Genomic DNA, 18,071 nt, shown 5'->3' with positions numbered 1-18,071 from the left:
TACTGGAAATGCACTATCCTGGGGAATGTGCTGTTCCTCTTTTTTCTTACCATGTAGAAAATACACATACATATTTTATTTAGCATGGATTTAAAACGGTAATGACATATTTTGACTTGTGAGTTAGTTATAGTTAACAAACAACCTATAAATTTATTTGTCAAGATAGATAAAGCTATTTTTTTATGATAACAGTATTTTATATAATATTGTAAACATATTTTTGAAATTTTCTATGATAAGAAGAACATGTTAAACCTGTCACTTTTTGATACAAAACCCACTGTGAAGATTCTTAAACACAATAATCAAACAAACAGATCACAATTTCTGTTTGCTTATTTGTAATAAAGGGTGGTCCATAAATAACGGATATTTTTTAAACAAGTGTCAATCAGCTGTTGTTACGCATAGAATTTTCATTGTTGTATTAAACAACAACAAATGACATGCCATTTGAATTCATGGATCGTTGGACAATACCGTACCTTTTGCACTGAAGCCTATTTAAAAAATAACGAGTCTGTGATTGTAACTCAGCGGTTATTTCGAAATCATTTCAACATCCGTCGTCATGGTGCAGTTACCTCTAAGAATACTTTCAATAAGTGGGTGTTTAATTTAAGAAATTAGGGACCTTTTTTCAAGAATAAACCTCCGGGGAGGTCAAAGTCCGTACGTACAGATGAGAAAATTACAAGAGATCGGGAACCTGTTCTCCGAAGTCCAAAAAGATCAACAAAAAAACATTCTGTTGCTTTAGGTGTTTCTAGGACCAGTTTACATTACATTTTACATGACGATTTGAATTTTCATCCCTACAAAATGGTTGTTGCACAGAAGCTCAATCAAGGGGACCCTAGATTACGCCTGATGTTTTGTCAAAGACTCTTTCAGCTGATTAAAGGCAAAATCCTTCTGGGGCGCCTTTATTATGTCACTTATAATTAAAATAGGCTTCAATGCAAAATGCACAGTGTGTCCAACGATCTATGATTACTCAAATGGCATGGCATTTGTTGTTGTTTAATACAACAATAAACATTCTACGATAATCAAGCATAATCAAAGTATTGAAATATTCAAGTAAGCAATAATCAAGTATTGAACCAATTATACTGCACAAAATTTTTAGGTTTAATTACTGATGCAAATCTGGCATGGGATAATCATATTAACAATCGTATTCGAATAACATCCAGCAGCCCTTACGCATTGAGAAAATTGCTACATCATGTAATATCGAAACGTTAAAAGCAGTCTATTACGCATTAATTCATTCCAATATTGCCTATGGAATTTGTGTCTATGGATCTACCACGAAAAAAAAAAAAAACATGGACAGAGTTTTGCTCCAGCAAAAAAGGGCATTGAGGATAATGTTGAATTTAAGATCAACAGTCTCGGTAAGGCAAGTCTTTTGTATACATAAAATATTCACAGTCTACAGTCTTTTCATTTATGAATCAATTAAATTTTTTTTATGAACGATAAAATTGCAATAGGTAACCGTTCATAAATATGACACAAGATCCCACCGATTGGTAGAAGAGCACAATTTGGAATTTTATAAGAAAAAAACTAGTAATTTAGGAAACTAATTTTTACACCACCTTTTACAGATTTTTAATTGAATCAGCATTATACTCCATTCAAGAAATTTGTGTAACTGAAAATCGCTTTAAAACATAAACATTATCTCCATTGATTGTTCTATCATGTTTGTTTTCTGTTACTTTAATTTGCATTTTACGTGTTAATCAGCTGGGCTAATTGTTTAGAGAAAGGAATATCAATTGAAGGTCATTAATTTTTATATATTTTCTGTTTTGGACAACTGTAAAATCACTAGTTTTAACAATCTAGGTAAGAAAACTTATTTTGACACAATTTTGTGTACCAATCTGTACATTTTATGAAATAAAGATGATGATAAAGATAAAGATACGAGTAACAGCTGATTGACATAAAAATGTTTAAAAATTATCCGTTATTTATGGAAAACCCTTTACTTCATAGTTAATAAAAAAGAAATATATTTATTTACCCTTTTTAATAATACGCATAAAGAAAAACAAAACAAAAGACTTGGGATAAAACAGTTTACTAAGTATAACATTTTTAGATTGAAAGGCAGCCATGGTTATGCGATAATTTTAGTGTATGTATATCTAGTTATAAATTTATAATAAATAATAATAAATATTTCATTCAGTTTATTTTACGTGGTAGTATACTTATCCTACTAATAAGTTACTACAGACAAAAAATTATTAGTGTTTAAAAATCTTATTAATAGAAATAAGCCAACACTTACGTTATACAGAATGAGCACAGACATAAACTGGATCAAGCTGTAAGTAGCCATGTACTTGAAAAGGCCAAAACTGGTGACTAAGGCACATCTTCCCTCTTTCATGAGGTCTAGAACACAAGTGACGTCTTGTCGTCGTGAAGTAAAGGGAGCGGCTATAGAGGCTTCTGCTTGAGATAGAGACACACTCACGTGCGCTGCCTTCAGAGCCTACGGTAGATAAATGAACAATTAATTGTTACATTTGTTTGGATTCATATACATAAATTAGGTCTTGGCTTCTGCATAAATTAAGACACATGTCACAAAGGACATATCATGTCACACATATATATTTACACCCTTATTAGCAATATGAGAGTTCCCCTGAATGCCAGGTAAAATAACTCCCAAATTGCTAAGGGTATAGTTATTTCCATTTTTACAATACAGAAATAAAACTGCACTATGGCCGTTTCAGAGATAACTTACATCAACGGGTGTGTAATGGTACAGTAGACTCCCTCTTATCCGGACACCTTTTAACCGGACATCGGTTTAACCGGACTACACTCGGCGGAAATGACATCTCTTTAACCGAGCAATTTTTTATCAGCACATCAGTTTAACCGGACTAGATCGGCAGGAAGTGGGCGGTACTGAAACGACCGTTCTCGTGGGAAAGATTTGAGACCAGTGATCATGTGTCTAAATACATTGCTCTCCTAAATTTAAGTCAAATACGCATTTAAATGGTCCGTTTTTACGAGTTTTTGGGGACGTCAGTTTAACCGGAAAAAGCGTTATCCGGACTGGCCTCAGTCCTGAGGAGTCCGGATAAGACGGAGTCTACTGTAAAGCATGATTACATTTATCACAAAATGTCTCAATCTGCATTGAGTCGACCAGAGGTTAAATACAAATTAGGGGAGAGTGGGGCACATTTGAACATGGGGCACATTTGAACGGTTTAAATTTCCCGTCATTTTTATACTCACAGGCCATTAGACCAGCTGTAAAATGTAGCCCTCAAATAGGACAACAGGTTGCTTTCATCTCCCTCCATTTCTAATCAGATCTTAGTTTGTTGTTGGGAAAAGGAGTTTTAGAGCGCCACAAAAAAACTTTTTTAGCAGTAGGGATTTGTAAATTTTCCACAGAAAAATTACATTACAGATAAGTTTGATCCATTTACCTTATGGCTTATACATATTTAGATACAATTATGCATTTCACATTGATAAATTACAATTCAAGAAAACATAATTTAACTTTTTGTAAGATGGTGCCTAGTGGGGTAGATTTGAACAGGAGTCTGAGGGGTACATTTGAACACCATGTTTTCCTCTGGTAAGCATGTTGTTCAAATGTACCCCCAACTGATTATATTTATTTTCTATACAAGACAGTAATGAATAATAATAATTTAATACCATAAGCTTCCTCAACCAACAATGAGTGTGAGAACTGCACTTGCAGCGAACGAATGTAATTTTGATATTAACTTTGCAACATTTAGCTACAAATAATGTGAATCTAAAACATTAAATGAAGAATTAGTTCCAATAGAAATTAGAACTGCTTTTATCAACTCAAATGCATAACAATTTCTGTGAAATACAAATTTTCATTTTACTTAATTAGTGTGTTCAATTGTACCCCACTTCTTGTTCAAAAGTACCCCACCAGTGGGGTACTTTTGAACGATTTGCATACCTTTGCGAAAACAGATATTGTTAACTTGGAGGGCTTAAAAAATAACTAAATTAAAGCTAACATTATTTTACAACAAAGTGTAATAATGTTTTTATCAAAAACACATAAGTTCACCTATTAAAAAATTAAAGTTTAAAAAGTGTTCAAATGTACCCCACTCTCCCCTACATATAAAAAGGGACACACAACATGAAAACGATTAGAGTATGTGCACAACATAAAAATTGGCAACCAACTGTTCAATCCTTGTCACTGCAGGAGGTAACTGAATGTCTGGAACAGCTGAAAAGAACAGCCGTAGTGCAGTTTTACCTCTGGATTGCAGATGGTAAGAACTAAATATATTTATATATTTACGCCACACTACATTATTTTGACGAACTTCCCACGCAAGGATTTAGTCCAGAAAACAGCTGTTTGCCGCCAGCTTATTCAAATGGGGTTTCATTGCGTAATACTGTTCTGCAATGAGTTTTACCGGACACCAATCAGCTGATTATACTGTATTTGCGTGGCAATGATTGGTTATAAACAAAAACATAACCTCTCTTAGAGGTTATGACTGGTGATGTTTAGTCCTTTAGTGGTTTGAAATATATAAGGATTCGTACGAATTAAGTAGTATGGCGTAAACTATCGTACGTATCTCGTCCAAAATGTGTGTACCGGACTCGTATGGTAATCCCGTACTCGACTTCGTCTCGCACGGGAACGACCACACTCGTCCGGTAAACACTTATTTTCAGGACTAGTAACGTAATAAACTATTTCACACAATCTGTCACACTCAACAATCAACATAAATAAGTCACTTGTGCTTTGTTTGAATTTAATTTTCCTACACTTTTAGGGATCTGAAACAATCAGGTGATATAGTAGCAATAATCTTTTGGGTACATAAAATTGGTGTTTAATCTTACTGTATAAAAACGGCTGTTTTCAGTACATGAGTTGTAGAGCTTAAGTAGTTGATTTATCTATCTCTAGGGTAAAAAAATCCATGTGAGCATTTACTCCCTTGTAAACTAAATTTTATACCAATTATCTACTCTAAATATAATACTGGCATGTATAATGGAATATTTCAATACAGTACACAACTGGCGACCAGGAGTTGATAATATAAGTAGCATAAACTCACTGTCTATAACAGCTAATATAATTATTTTCTCTACTAGATGTGGACAATATTTGTTCCTGTGTCCCAGGGGTACATTTAGCATGTATTGTCCCAGCTTATCACATGGTAAAACTCTTGTTGTAAAATACATTAAATACACATAACAAGCATACACAGTTTTGTACAATATGACGATTTACACCTTTTGATATTTGTAAGTACTCTAACCTCACTTTCTGCAACCACGTAAAAAAACTTATTTTGCAATGTTTAAAGTTTTTACAATAACTTTATATTTGCCATGTATTAGCCTGGGATTGTACACACAAAAACAGCACCTACAAACAGCTCCTGAAAAAAGCAGATGGTACCTCTGGGACATAGGGCAAAACAACTATCCATATCCAGTGAATACCGTTATAGACAATGCATTTTTACAACTAAAAGTATACTAAGAGATTTCAAAATTGTAAAAAACTTACACCACAATCATTTGCCCCATCTCCAACCATGGCAACAATATAATCCATCGACTGAAGGACTTCGACAAGTTGAGTTTTGTGGTTAGGAGACATTCGAGCAAACACAATACATTTGGTGGCAATCACCCCCACCATGGAGGGGAAATGGGTCCTTAGTAAAGACCAGTTAGTGCCATCTATGGCAAGATACCCTGAAGATGGGCCCATGGACAGTATATCTACCTAGAAACATGAATAATAAATTAGTTTTTGGATGAAAAATTACTGGGTTGGGGGAAAACATTGAAGAAAAGGAACTACAACAATTTAATTTACCTACCCAAAAAGAGTTCCACCAAGTTGACAGCACAAAAAGATCACAATCCATTTCATATTTTGCCCATACAAGGGGCTTTTTCAGAAGGAATTACAGTAGTAGTAGAATGGTACCATATGTGTGTGGACTATCTCAGTGAAAGTTTTGTTAACTGCCATTCTATCAGTCCCTTCTAAGGAAGCCCCAATTTAGGGAAAATATCATATTACAGTAGAGTCCCGCAAACTCGGCGTAATGTGGACTGGAAGGGTGCCGAGTTTGTGAAATGCCAGGTTATCGGGAACTAGGGTTAAAATAAGGACAATACAATTTTTAAGCTTTTTAACCTCTTTTTTTATATTAAAAGTCAGTATTAAGTCTTTAGATACAGTACAAAAAATCCTTGGTACGAGTTGTGAATGATTTTACTTGAACTGGCTTGAGTCCATGTTTAACTCGGACTCAAAATATCACTAATTTTCTGAGCCAGGTGATGTTCAAGCTATCCAGACTGCCAGGTTATTGAATGCCGAGTTTGCGGGACTCTACTGTAATGTTATTGTGAAAGTTTTGTGTGTTGTGTTATGGAAGTCTACTTTGGCAAATAATTAATCAATTACCGATTCAAACAACTGAAACACAGTACAACAACAGTTTCATATTGCTTTGAAATTACAACCTACCATATCTTGTCAGTCAAAAGATGCTTGCAATTGCAATAGATATTTTTTATGTTTCATTGAGTAAACAGTGTAACAAGATATAAATGTTTATTTCTTTGTAACCAAAGCTTTATTAGTTACATAACCTGGTTCAATATAAAGTTCAAGAGACCTTTTATGAATGAACTATAAATTAAACACAAAACAAAACTTACAAAGTCTGGCGAAGTCAATATGGAAAGTGATTTCAGTCGGATGACAGGGTTTTCAGGGTCATTTTTCAGGTCAACAGTGACCAATGAGAGAGGACAATCCCTTGGTAACATTCCACACTCTCTACTCACACTAACAGCTGTCAGTAGATTGTCTCCTGTAAAAGAAAAACATTCTATTAATAATAACAAGTGACTTGAAAACAAAATCTCATAACAGGCTTTTAATGTCTCTTATCAGTTAAAATGAAAAATACCCGAAACTAACAAATCATGGTGAAAAAGGCTAACTTGGTATAAGCCATCTCTTAGCACTTTGAGCCATAGCTTAGCACAGAGTCATGTGCGATTAGCAGTCGAGCACGGTAAGTATAAGGAACAAAAGGCAAACGTTAGTTGCCCTAGATTGAATTTGGAGGTGTTTTATTTTTTATTTGTCTATTTACAATCATCATACCTACATTACATAATTTTTTTTTTATTGTTGGCAATTTATATTTCTACCCAAATAAGATGAAGCACAATTAAAACACTGCAATATTGGCCTGTCGGCCAATGATTCCCTTTTGACAACCTATAATTAGGAGTATTTTTGCTAGTCATGCAACAACGGCTGATTTTAAAAGAAGTTCAGTAATCCAGCATTTTTAATCATCCAGATACTTCGAAGTCCTGAAAGATTCAGATTAACAAGCATCTACTTTATTGTTAGTGGGGAAGGCTATTTAATATGCTATTTTTAGTGATGGGTCAGTTCCAGAAATTTTTCAATTCCAAGTGTTTTGATTTTTTGATATTGATTCTCGATTCCGATTCCATTATGTTAAGAACATTTCCCGCGGCATGTAGACATTATCATTGTCTCCCGCAGTCACGGCAAACCTCTGAATAACCCCCACGGTAAAGAAAACATCATCGTCTTCGCCGATCGCGATAACATTTTGTTCACGTGTAGACATCGTCATTGTCTCCCGTGGTCACGACAAAACCCCGAATAACCCCCACGGTAACGAAACATCAGCACTGTATTCCACGATCGCGGCAGTCTTTTATTGATTTCCCGCGGAATCGACCCATACCTAGCTATTTTGATACTTTGTAAAACATTGATGATTTTTGATGAAATTAGATATATTTATTTACCTGTGACCATTACACACTTGATCCTTGCTTTCTGCAGTTCACTGATAACCTGCCTGGACTTGGGCTTTAAAGTATTCTGCATCAAAAGTAATCCAAGAAATGTGAGATCTTTTTCCACCTAAAAGAGTAGAAAATGAATACTATACAATAGACTGAAAACATATGCAAATTATTTTTATGATCTGGGGCCTGTTTCATAACGAAGTACAAGTTACAAGTTGTAACTAGTAACTTGTAATTTCCATAAGATTTGCATTGGGAAATCAGCTTATTGACTAATAATATTGGTTTGTAGTTCATTCCAAATGCCTTGAATTTTTCTTAACAATAAGATTATTTGGTTGTAATATTTAAAATATGTAGTGTAACATCATGTCTCCTTTTCTGTCGTTAGCTATATTGTATTCATTAACTGACTGAGTTATAATTTTAACTGTTTTATGACATTGTCAATAATTAATAAAATAATATTAAGACTCCCACTGTGACTACAGGGTCTTCTTGGATAAAAAATTTGAATAATAACATATCCCAGATTTCCCCCGAGGGTACTTTTTTTACAAAAGTTAAAAGCAAAAGCGTTATTACAAAATACTATGAGCTCAGGCTCAGAAGTTTGTTCAATAATGTTGTAGAGAAAATTAGGATATCAGAATCAGAATCAGAATCATCATTTATTGTCTTTCAGCATTACATACATGCAATAGACAGTGTCATTTTACATGCAAAATAAATAAAAAAATACATAACATACAATTTGTAACAGATAGGCTTATAACTATAATACTGATTTAAAAATTAACAGAATGCTCTTTATAAAATTCGTCTAGGCTGTAAAAAGGATTTTGGATCAGCCAGTCATACAACCTTTTTTTAAACACTTTAAGCTCCAGAAATTTACAGCTATCACTTAACTTATTAAATAATTTCAAACTAACTATATTAAAACTATCTTGACATTTACTTAACCTAGTATATGGCAGGTCTAGCATAGATTGGTTTCTTGTATTATGGCTATGGATATCTGATCTTAAAACTAATAAACCTAAATTAAAATCTTTTTTCACCTTCACCAAGCAAACAAATATATACAAATTTATCACAGTTTGAATTTTACATTTTTTAAACAAAGGTTTATGCCTAAGCTTTCCATTTTTTTCAAGAGAAACCTTATTCAAAATACGAAGTGCTTTTTTTTGGATTAACAAAACTTGATCTATATGGGCACTATTTCCCCAAAGAATTAGGCCATAATTTATGACTGACTGGAAAAATGCGAAATAAGCTGTTCTATGACTCAGGTACAATATCCATCAGTGATTTGAGCAAGAAGGTGACTCTAGATAGTTTACTACATACTAACTCAACATGTTTTTCCCAAGATAAAGTACTATCAATTACAACTCCTAGAATTTTAATATTTGTTTTCTGATCCTGGTTGTTGGCCCTTAGAGTACAAAGAAGATTTTGAGTTTTTTCTAGGTTTAAAAGGAGGTTATTTGAGCTGAACCACATCTTAGCTTTATCTAAAGTTTGTTCAATTGTTGATTTGAGATGGTCATAATCTGAATGGACACTTAAAAAACTAGTATCATCAGCAAATATAATAGTTGATGAGTTGGTTATATTGCTAGCTATATCATTAATTACCAGAATAAAAAGTAGTGGTCCAATCACTGAACCCTGTGGCACTCCGGTGTTCACTTCAGAACAGTTTGACACATTACCACCTGCATCAACATATTGACTTCTCCCACTCAGATATGATTCAAAGAACTTGAGTTGAACACCACCGATGCCATAGTGATTAAGCTTATTTAAAAGAATTTGGTGATCAACACAATCGAAAGCCTTGCTCAGATCACAGGCAGTGATCTGGGCAAGACTTCCGCCTTCAAAAGCCAAAAGGATCTCTGAGATCATTTCTTCTAGGGCATCAGTAGTACAGGTTAAATACTGGGTAGCACATAATTCCAGACAAAACAAAACTTTACTGCTTTACTCTAAACAAAGGGTGTTGAATCTTATTACCAAAGTTATCTTTTACACTGATGTGAAATTACAACGGAAATCAATATTTATCTCCTGAGTGCTTTGCTGAACTATCTGTAGTATTTTAATAACTGTAGATATTAGCCTCCGATCGCCGAATAATATTAAATAAGATTATCTTAGATGGATAGCCTAAAAGAGAGTATTCAAACCCTTTTTAAATTTAAAGTACATACCTCATGTCGTTGGGATCGTTGAGCTTGCAGCCAGGTAAATTTGCGAGGCAGCTTGTTGTATGCTAGGGCTATCACACGGTAACCACGAGCAGTATACTCACACAAGACTGTCTCAATGTTATCAGGTACTGTGACAAACCAAGGAGATTAAGAATGTATCAAATATATGTAGGAAGACCTCGACTAAACGAAGTAATTGAGGGTAAGGTACCACAGGCAACTGGAAAGCAACAAACTTTGAATTTACTATTTACGCCTCCTTGAAGTTGCCATTAGGAAAAATTACTTAATCAAATATCTCAATATTGTTATTGAACTAGTAAGTTAATACTTGTGGTATTTTCATGGGCTTAGTTGTGCGTTTCAGTTTGTGGATAATGTGCCACAAAGTAGATCCACCTAGGATGATCAAAATTCTTCCTTGTTGAATTAAATTAAGTCCTCTTAAATTATCAGTGCATTGCAACACCTAAACCCTGGAGAATAAATTTTTGTGAGTGTAATTTACAAAAACTCAAACATTGCAGTGATAAAGATATGGTACGGGTTTATACCTTCATAAATTTAACTAAACAAAGATTTTGGCATAAAATTGGAGCTAAACTAGTTTTTGTTGTATTTTTGAAACGCTAAACCTTAGATGCAAAATTCTATAAGGGGACCTCTAACTAAAAAAGTTTAAAAAAAATTGCAAAATGTATCAAATTATGTAAAACGTCGCCTCTTAAGTTTAAAAGAATTTGAACTCAGTGCAATGTGTACTTCTTCGTATAATGTTTTTACAAATTCATATTTACCTGAACTGGGAAGACAGATGTTGACTATACTCTCGGGAGCACCCTTAGTGAACACGGTCATGTGATTGGAGCCGAGGACTCTGGCAATGACAGTCATCGTCATGGAGGTGGTGTTGAATGGAAACTGCTTCACTACACCTATTTCATAAGGCATCTGAAATAAAACACACAATAGAATAAAATACTAGTACCACTTATTTGGAATGTTTTGAATAAAGTAGTAATACTAGTTTCAATGTGATTGAAATTCAAACATTTATTTGATGCTTACCTCAAAAATAGTTTCCCCCTCGTCAAGGTTGTCAAGCATTTCATCAAGTATCTGGAAAAATATGTAAACATTAATGTATAATATAAACTATATAGTTAATGTTAGGCTTAGGTATACAGGGTGAAAAAAGTGTTGGGACAGTTAAACATAAAAAAATAACAAAGATTGAGCTACAAAAAATTTGTATAAACTTCCTAGAGGCATTAAAATCATTTAACCTCCAACCGTTTTTTAAAGTAGCTGTTTCGGTTCAGTTCTTAGAATTGAAAAGTTTCAACATAACAGCATTGCTGTTTACTTTCATAACAGCATAGTTTTACTCATAACAACACGGGTAACGAACCAATGAGCAAGAATTGAGAGAGAAGAAGTAAAATTGTAATGATTTGAACTTCAACTAATCACCTGTTCAGACCAATTTAATTGTTGAGTGGTGCAATTCGTGTTTGCTACAATGTTTCGTTGCATCACCGTCAGTGGCTATGAAACAAAAACATAACCTCTCTTAGAAGTTTTGAGTAGTGATTTTTAGTAATCAAAACACTGTCGTAGGTAAAGTAGTGTACGCAACTCGGGTAAATAGTGTTAACAACACTCGTTGAAGTTTTTTTTGTGTCGTTAACACTATCTTTGCACAATTGATGCGTAAACTACTACTAACACATTATTTAGTGATAAACTACCTCCTCAGGGGGATAGCCCGCTGGAAGACTTATTCAAACTCACCACAATAGAGTTGGCTGCTGATGATCTTTTTGGCTTCACCACTGCTGGAATCAGCAAGTCATATTTGGTTGTATCTTCTCCAGGCTCCTCCAATTCCTGTACACAACCATTGCCTATTTTAGTACCAGCTTTTTGATACCACTTAACTTACTGAGCAACAATCACCTTTGTGAATCCTGATCTTCAGGGGAAGACCACAGATCAAAGAACACACTTTGATCATGGAAGCCTATTTTCTAGTTTAAGAATCACCTTTTTCAATGAGGCACTTTTACCTATGGTTTGCCCCAGAATTATTAAAATTTCATGATAGTTTGCAATATTTATAAACATTATCTATTGTTATTTCAAGTTTAATTTTTATGTTTAATTTATTCTTTCCCTCTATTCAAAACTATAGTTCAAGCCTTATATTGTTCTGAGAATAAGAGGAGTAAACCCATTGGCACCGGCCTATCACACTGTAGAATCATCATGTGCTCTAAGGTAAAAAAATGGTTAACCATTTAAATTCTAAAATAAATTCTAACCCATTGCAAAGCGCTGAACATGCTGAGATCTAGAGGGTCCCCCGAGAGCTTCTTGTCAATGTAGGTGAGTGTATGACAGCAAGCCATGGTTTGAGTGAGGGGTGACTTGGAATCTAGTGTAGAGAGATCTGTCACTAAAGTGTCTCCATCTAGATTTGTCTTACCACAAGGTACAACTCCAAGTACGTCCAACCCTTCTTCTGTAAGGGTTCCTGTCTGCAAAACCAATATAACTGAGCAACACTTTTGGTAAACATATTTAAAACATAACTCGAGTAATTAAACTTGACTACTTCTTGTCTTAGTGTGTAATAAAATAGTCATATTCATTTAATACCCATATTTTACTCATCTTTATGGTATCTTTGATTATGTTTCAATACCGAGAGCGTGTGATTTACGGCAAAGATGATTAACGGAGTTTTTTTGCTTGTTAAATTTGTTTGTTGGGGTTTTGCCAAAGCAGCAGATATCTAGAAGCATCAGTCCATCCAACAGTTTTTCAAAAGCCCTATGATTAACAAATCTAAGCCAGTTTTGAACCATCAAAAATCCATACACCTACTGACTTTTCTCAGGATTGGACCGGTAAACTTCTGATCACCAGGTGAACACTATAACCACTCAGCTAACCAGCTAAATTTGATAATGAACAATCGTCTCATTCATGTAACACCCATAATTTATTAATCTTTGCCTTAAACTACACAACCTGGCAAGATGGAATTGTAGTTAATGGATTAATACGGTGTGTAAATTAAGTATTGAAACAAATCTGTATTATTTAAACCGAAATAGATAGAAATATTCTTTTTGTGGCATTCCAATGTGTGGTTTGTGGTCTTATATGTATTGTTAAAGGGGTAAAAAAATATTGTTGATGTAAAAAATTGCGGAACCTTTGTTAACAATCAATGCCACAATCAGAATATTTCTATCTGTTTCGGTTTAAAAATACAGGTTCGTTTCATTTTTTCTGAAATTAATGCTTTTTCACATAAATCAAATTTTTGAATACTTGCAACTTTGACTAGGGGTGAGATATCCACCTCGGGTTTGTGTAATTGTGTTTCTTATGACACATCCTTTGAAATGAGGGGTCACTCAATAGGGGTTGCTATTTGAAAAAAATAAGTCACCCCCTACCCACTACCCTGGTAGGGGAGTTAAAAAATATTTTTGATATATAAAATTGCGGATCCTTTATTAAAAATTAATGCCACAAACAGAATATTTCTATCTACTTCAGTTTTTAAAATAAAGATTTGTTTCAATACTTAATTTACACACTGTATATTTATTTCCTTCAAATTTTTAAAACAATACCTACACTCAAATCAGTAAAATAGATGCAGGGATCCTGTAAACCTGTCATTACTTTAACAAGTTTAATAAGTATTTAATATTTGGTATATTTTGAAGAATACAGTTCTTATGTGAAATATAGAACAATTAAATGTCACATAACCACTAATTGAATTATTTTTGTGCTATACTATATGTAAAAATTTTTTAATTAAAAATGTTTAACTATCTGGTTTCAATGGTAACAAAAATGAGAAATTACATCCTTTGAATCGGAAGAATCATTTAAAAGTGTAATATCTTAGATACTTATTTTCTAAAAAAAATTATTCCTATGAGTTCTTAGTATGCAAACCTTAATTAAATCTCATGATTTAATAGTAAAAGCCAGACTCACTTTGTCAAAGCATATGAGCTTCACTTTTCCCCATACACTTATTAGAGAGACTGAGGTACTAAAGATATTTTGTTTCTTGAGCCTTTTTAGCGAATAGTTATTGCCTATTGTTATGGCCGCTGGTAAGGCTGGCGGGACTACAATGGTGATTATGTCCAAGCTTCGCAGAATCATGTCTTCAATTGCTGCCTAAACATCAAATTTATAATCAATCCTTACATTATAAAAAATCGGTATCTATGTACAAACCTGTTTCCTAGCCTTTTTAGTCTACCTGGGACTGGCCCAGGCCTTAAACTCGAACTTTGCAAAACTCTCGCGGCTGTTTTCTTTTTGGCTCCCCTTCTAGCTTCAGTAGCTTTTTTACCCAAATCATAATTTCCAAAATGTTATCAAACATTTGATAAATACACAAGAAGATAAGATCATCAATATTAAAGAAGGGCGAATTTGATTAAGAAAGAAAAATATAGTGGTGAAAATTAATATAGAGGTAACAAAAATCTATTTTCTTTGCCGTATGTTTCATAATCAAATTCACCCTTATTTAGTATCGATCATCTTATATTTTTATAAAATTTTTGAAATTATGACAAGGACAAAAAAGTTACTGGAGCTAGTAAGTGCTTGTAAGTTTGTAAAGTTGTAAGCTTGTAAATAGGGAAACTAAAAGGTGACTAATTGGGACGAGTGCACAGTTCCGGTTTATGGCCCGGGCCATAGACTGAGGGGCAGGAGACAGGTTTGATTACACAGACTATAGTTTATATGTTTAGTCAAAAGTATTTGGTTCTTAATATGAGGAAAATAATATCCATGTATAAGACATATTATAGAGGGATAGATATAGGAAGACAACATGACAAGAGAGGTAGTTGAAAACAAACTAAAAGCACCCCTGAGAAAATACTGATCAAGATGGTTTGGACATGTGAGAAGAGAGAATTCATAGGAAAATGGAGTTGATTGTGATAGAGGAAAGGATACATAGAGAAAAGACTTAAAGAAGGTGGTTATTATGAGAAATAAGAGGTAAGAGTAATGTGGAGATGTGGCAGATAGTGGAGTTAGGGGGCGTGCCTACGGCAAGGGGGGGGGGACGAGCGGGACCTCCAGGACTAAAATATTTTAATATTAAATTCCCAAAATAAAAAGTTAATATTTAGTATGATATTTTGTTCTTTTAGATAACCTAAATCAGCAATATTGATCACATATTTTTCCAAAATTTCCCACCTGGCTGGGGGATATTCCACACCCCTAGGTCCCCACGGAAGGCCATTCCCTGGGCACGCCAATGAGTGGAGTAGGAGGAGAAAATACTGTGGAGGGAATGGAAGCTTATGGAGAGCACAGTTGAGGCTTAGACCCAAAATAATTGGAACAGAAGATATATAGCTTAACATAACCTTTATGTTAAAGTGTACTTATATTTTACATTAGCAGCAATTTGATTTATGTGCAATGTAATTATTTTATTTTCTTTGGCTAAATTGTTTATGAACTTGGCGAACATTGATCAAATGCCCATGATAAGTCAACAATCCTGAACTATGATGGGTTCAAAATATGAACAGCAAGATGTATAATTAATTGTCTATAGTTGTAAAGGCTACTTGAAATATTAAATGTTAACTTTGCTAAGATACTTACCCCATGTAGTATGTAAAGGTAGATGCTCAAACCAGTGCCAATGAGGGCAATGAAAAACATCAGAAATAGGAACTTCATACTATCTGTGTAGAGATGAAACCCGTAGTTCTTAGGATACAAAATGGATCGAACTAGCTGTCCATTGGCAGTATCGGCGCCAGTTCTAACTACTAAAGCGAGTACCTGGAATCCACCATGGATAAGTTTCACCAGTATAAATTTTGGAGACAGAAAGCTCTAAAGTAAGGTTGTTTGATTATGATGAGGTTAGTGTTAATAATAGCTCGGAAGAGTTATAGTAAAGCAAGAGTTTTGGACGTAGCAAATGTAGATTGAACAATGATATTTTTTTTTATCAAGATAAGTCATTTTTGTGTCTTTATCTTAGCCTATGAAAATTTCTCGCGATAATGGAGGGTTAAAAACCCCAAATAGTTAAATAGTTAGAGAGTTAAATAAATGAAATAAAATAAATAAATAGTAAATAATAAATTAATACATTTAAAAATAAAATAAATAGTAAATATTTAAATAGTTAGTTGATAGATCAATTTGGGTGTGTTGCTAGCCTAGTGGTTAGAGTCTTGGACTTTGGTGTGGGAGGAACGGGTTCAATTCCTGGCACATTCACAAAACATTTCATTGGTTTGGACCACTTTCCCTTAAAAGCGTTTGACTTCTACATCATAAAAAAAATGCCACTGTGTTAATTTCAGCTTTAATAAAACAACTGAACAAACAATAACATTTTACATTTTTTTGAGTTTGATGAAATTTTGGTCTCGCACTACAGTAAAAGTTAACAATGAAAAAATTTAAATAATCACTAAGAAAAAGGTGTATTAATACATTTCAGTGGAACAATTTGTTTTAAACTTAGAATGCTTGGAGAGCCGCCTACATATGATTCACACACACACCCAGTTGTTTTGTCTATACATTTGTCTGGTGATGTTATTACTGTCGAGAGTGAATGCAGGACTTTTGCTTCCCACAGTAACAGAGATGACCTGATAGTTATAACTTTGCCTTTCAATACAAATATTTGATCTAAAACAATTACAAGCACTGAGTTGCTTTACACTACAAGGTAACAGACCTATAATACTGTGGTGACACTATGGTAGGTGCTGCAGGAGGTAGGAAACAACATGGTAGTCAGGAGTGGAGGCAGGAACTTTCAAGTTGAGTTGTCTCAGCTGGAAGTTAAGTCATAAGGTAACATGACAAACATTGAATCACAATTCATCAATACGTTATTAATTATTAGCTCATTAATAAGTTACTAAATGGTTTTGAGACAAAGACTTACACTGTAGAATCAAAAGTCAAATTTCATATGATAAAAGTGATATAATTTACACACAGCTGCTTTACAAGAAATACATTGTTAGTTGTAGTGATCCTGTAAATATAAAAACCAGCGGTTTATGCTTGAGTTTTAACCATTTTTATGATTTTGATCCATGGTAACATTTATAATTTTATGGTTTTGATTACCTTATTTGTGGTCTAGCAGTGTGCAGGGGCAATAGTGTAGTATGGTTTAGCAAAGATCATACGTTGTTGCAGAGACCAAAAAGAGAGCAAAACAGTGGGGATAAGAGCAATGTCCTTCCCGAGGTGGCCCTGCCCTTACATAACGCGACAGATTCAGAGCAGGATGTCGATTAAACACTTCTGGTGGTGAAACTAGCAACCACCAGTTACATCTGCCAACCTTCATGCCACTGGTGTAGACATGAAGACATTGGACATAAACTGGGCCCATGGTTGAGCATCATCTGGAGTTGTAAGGCTAAACTGTGAGGAGCAGCAGCAGCATAGTGGGGGGGGGGGGAGATTGATTGCTGATTCAGAGCCTATGTCATAGCTTGACTGGACTACAGTAGACTCCCTCTTATCCGGACACCTTTTAACCGGACATCGGTTTAACTGGACTACACTCGGCAGAAATGTCATCTCTTTAACCGGACAACTTTTATCAGCACATCTAAATAACCGGACTTGATCAGCAGGAAGTGGGCAGTACTGAAACGACTGTTCTCATGGGAAAGATTTGAGACCAGCGATAACGTGTATAAACACAATGCTCTCCAAAATTTCAGTCAAATATTTGGGTTGCATGCATTTAAGTGGTACGTTTTAACGAGTTTTTGGGGTTGTCGGTTTAACCGGAAAAACTGTTATCCGGATTGGCCTCGGTCCCGAGCAGTAGAGAAGAGATAGAAACTACAAAAT

The 18,071-nt window shown here is 34.3% G+C and overlaps 1 protein-coding gene across 2 annotated transcripts in view; it reads right to left on the bottom strand.

Moving 5' to 3' along the window:
• LOC129005897 (polyamine-transporting ATPase 13A3-like) overlaps positions 1-18,071 on the bottom strand; it is a 53,412-nt gene that overhangs the window by 11,406 nt on the left and 23,935 nt on the right. For both annotated transcript variants that reach the window (XM_054434936.1, XM_054434937.1), the window contains 11 exons: positions 15,831-16,013; positions 14,178-14,366; positions 12,476-12,691; positions 11,946-12,041; positions 11,220-11,270; positions 10,949-11,102; positions 10,152-10,279; positions 7,924-8,041; positions 6,784-6,938; positions 5,612-5,833; positions 2,318-2,524 (listed from right to left, as the gene is read on the bottom strand). In XM_054434936.1, coding sequence (XP_054290911.1) covers positions 2,318-2,524; positions 5,612-5,833; positions 6,784-6,938; positions 7,924-8,041; positions 10,152-10,279; positions 10,949-11,102; positions 11,220-11,270; positions 11,946-12,041; positions 12,476-12,691; positions 14,178-14,366; positions 15,831-16,013 — 1,719 coding nt within the window. The remainder of the gene's footprint in view (positions 1-2,317; positions 2,525-5,611; positions 5,834-6,783; positions 6,939-7,923; positions 8,042-10,151; positions 10,280-10,948; positions 11,103-11,219; positions 11,271-11,945; positions 12,042-12,475; positions 12,692-14,177; positions 14,367-15,830; positions 16,014-18,071) is intronic.

Source organism: Macrosteles quadrilineatus, unplaced genomic scaffold (genome assembly GCF_028750875.1).
Source record: "Macrosteles quadrilineatus isolate MER2022 unplaced genomic scaffold, UCM_ALF_1.0 Scaffold_41__1_contigs__length_1036756, whole genome shotgun sequence".
In the NCBI taxonomy this organism is placed as follows: Eukaryota; Metazoa; Arthropoda; class Insecta; order Hemiptera; family Cicadellidae; genus Macrosteles; species Macrosteles quadrilineatus.
Note: the sequence above shows the minus strand (reverse complement) of the source record. Positions and strands in the feature narration are given on the sequence as shown.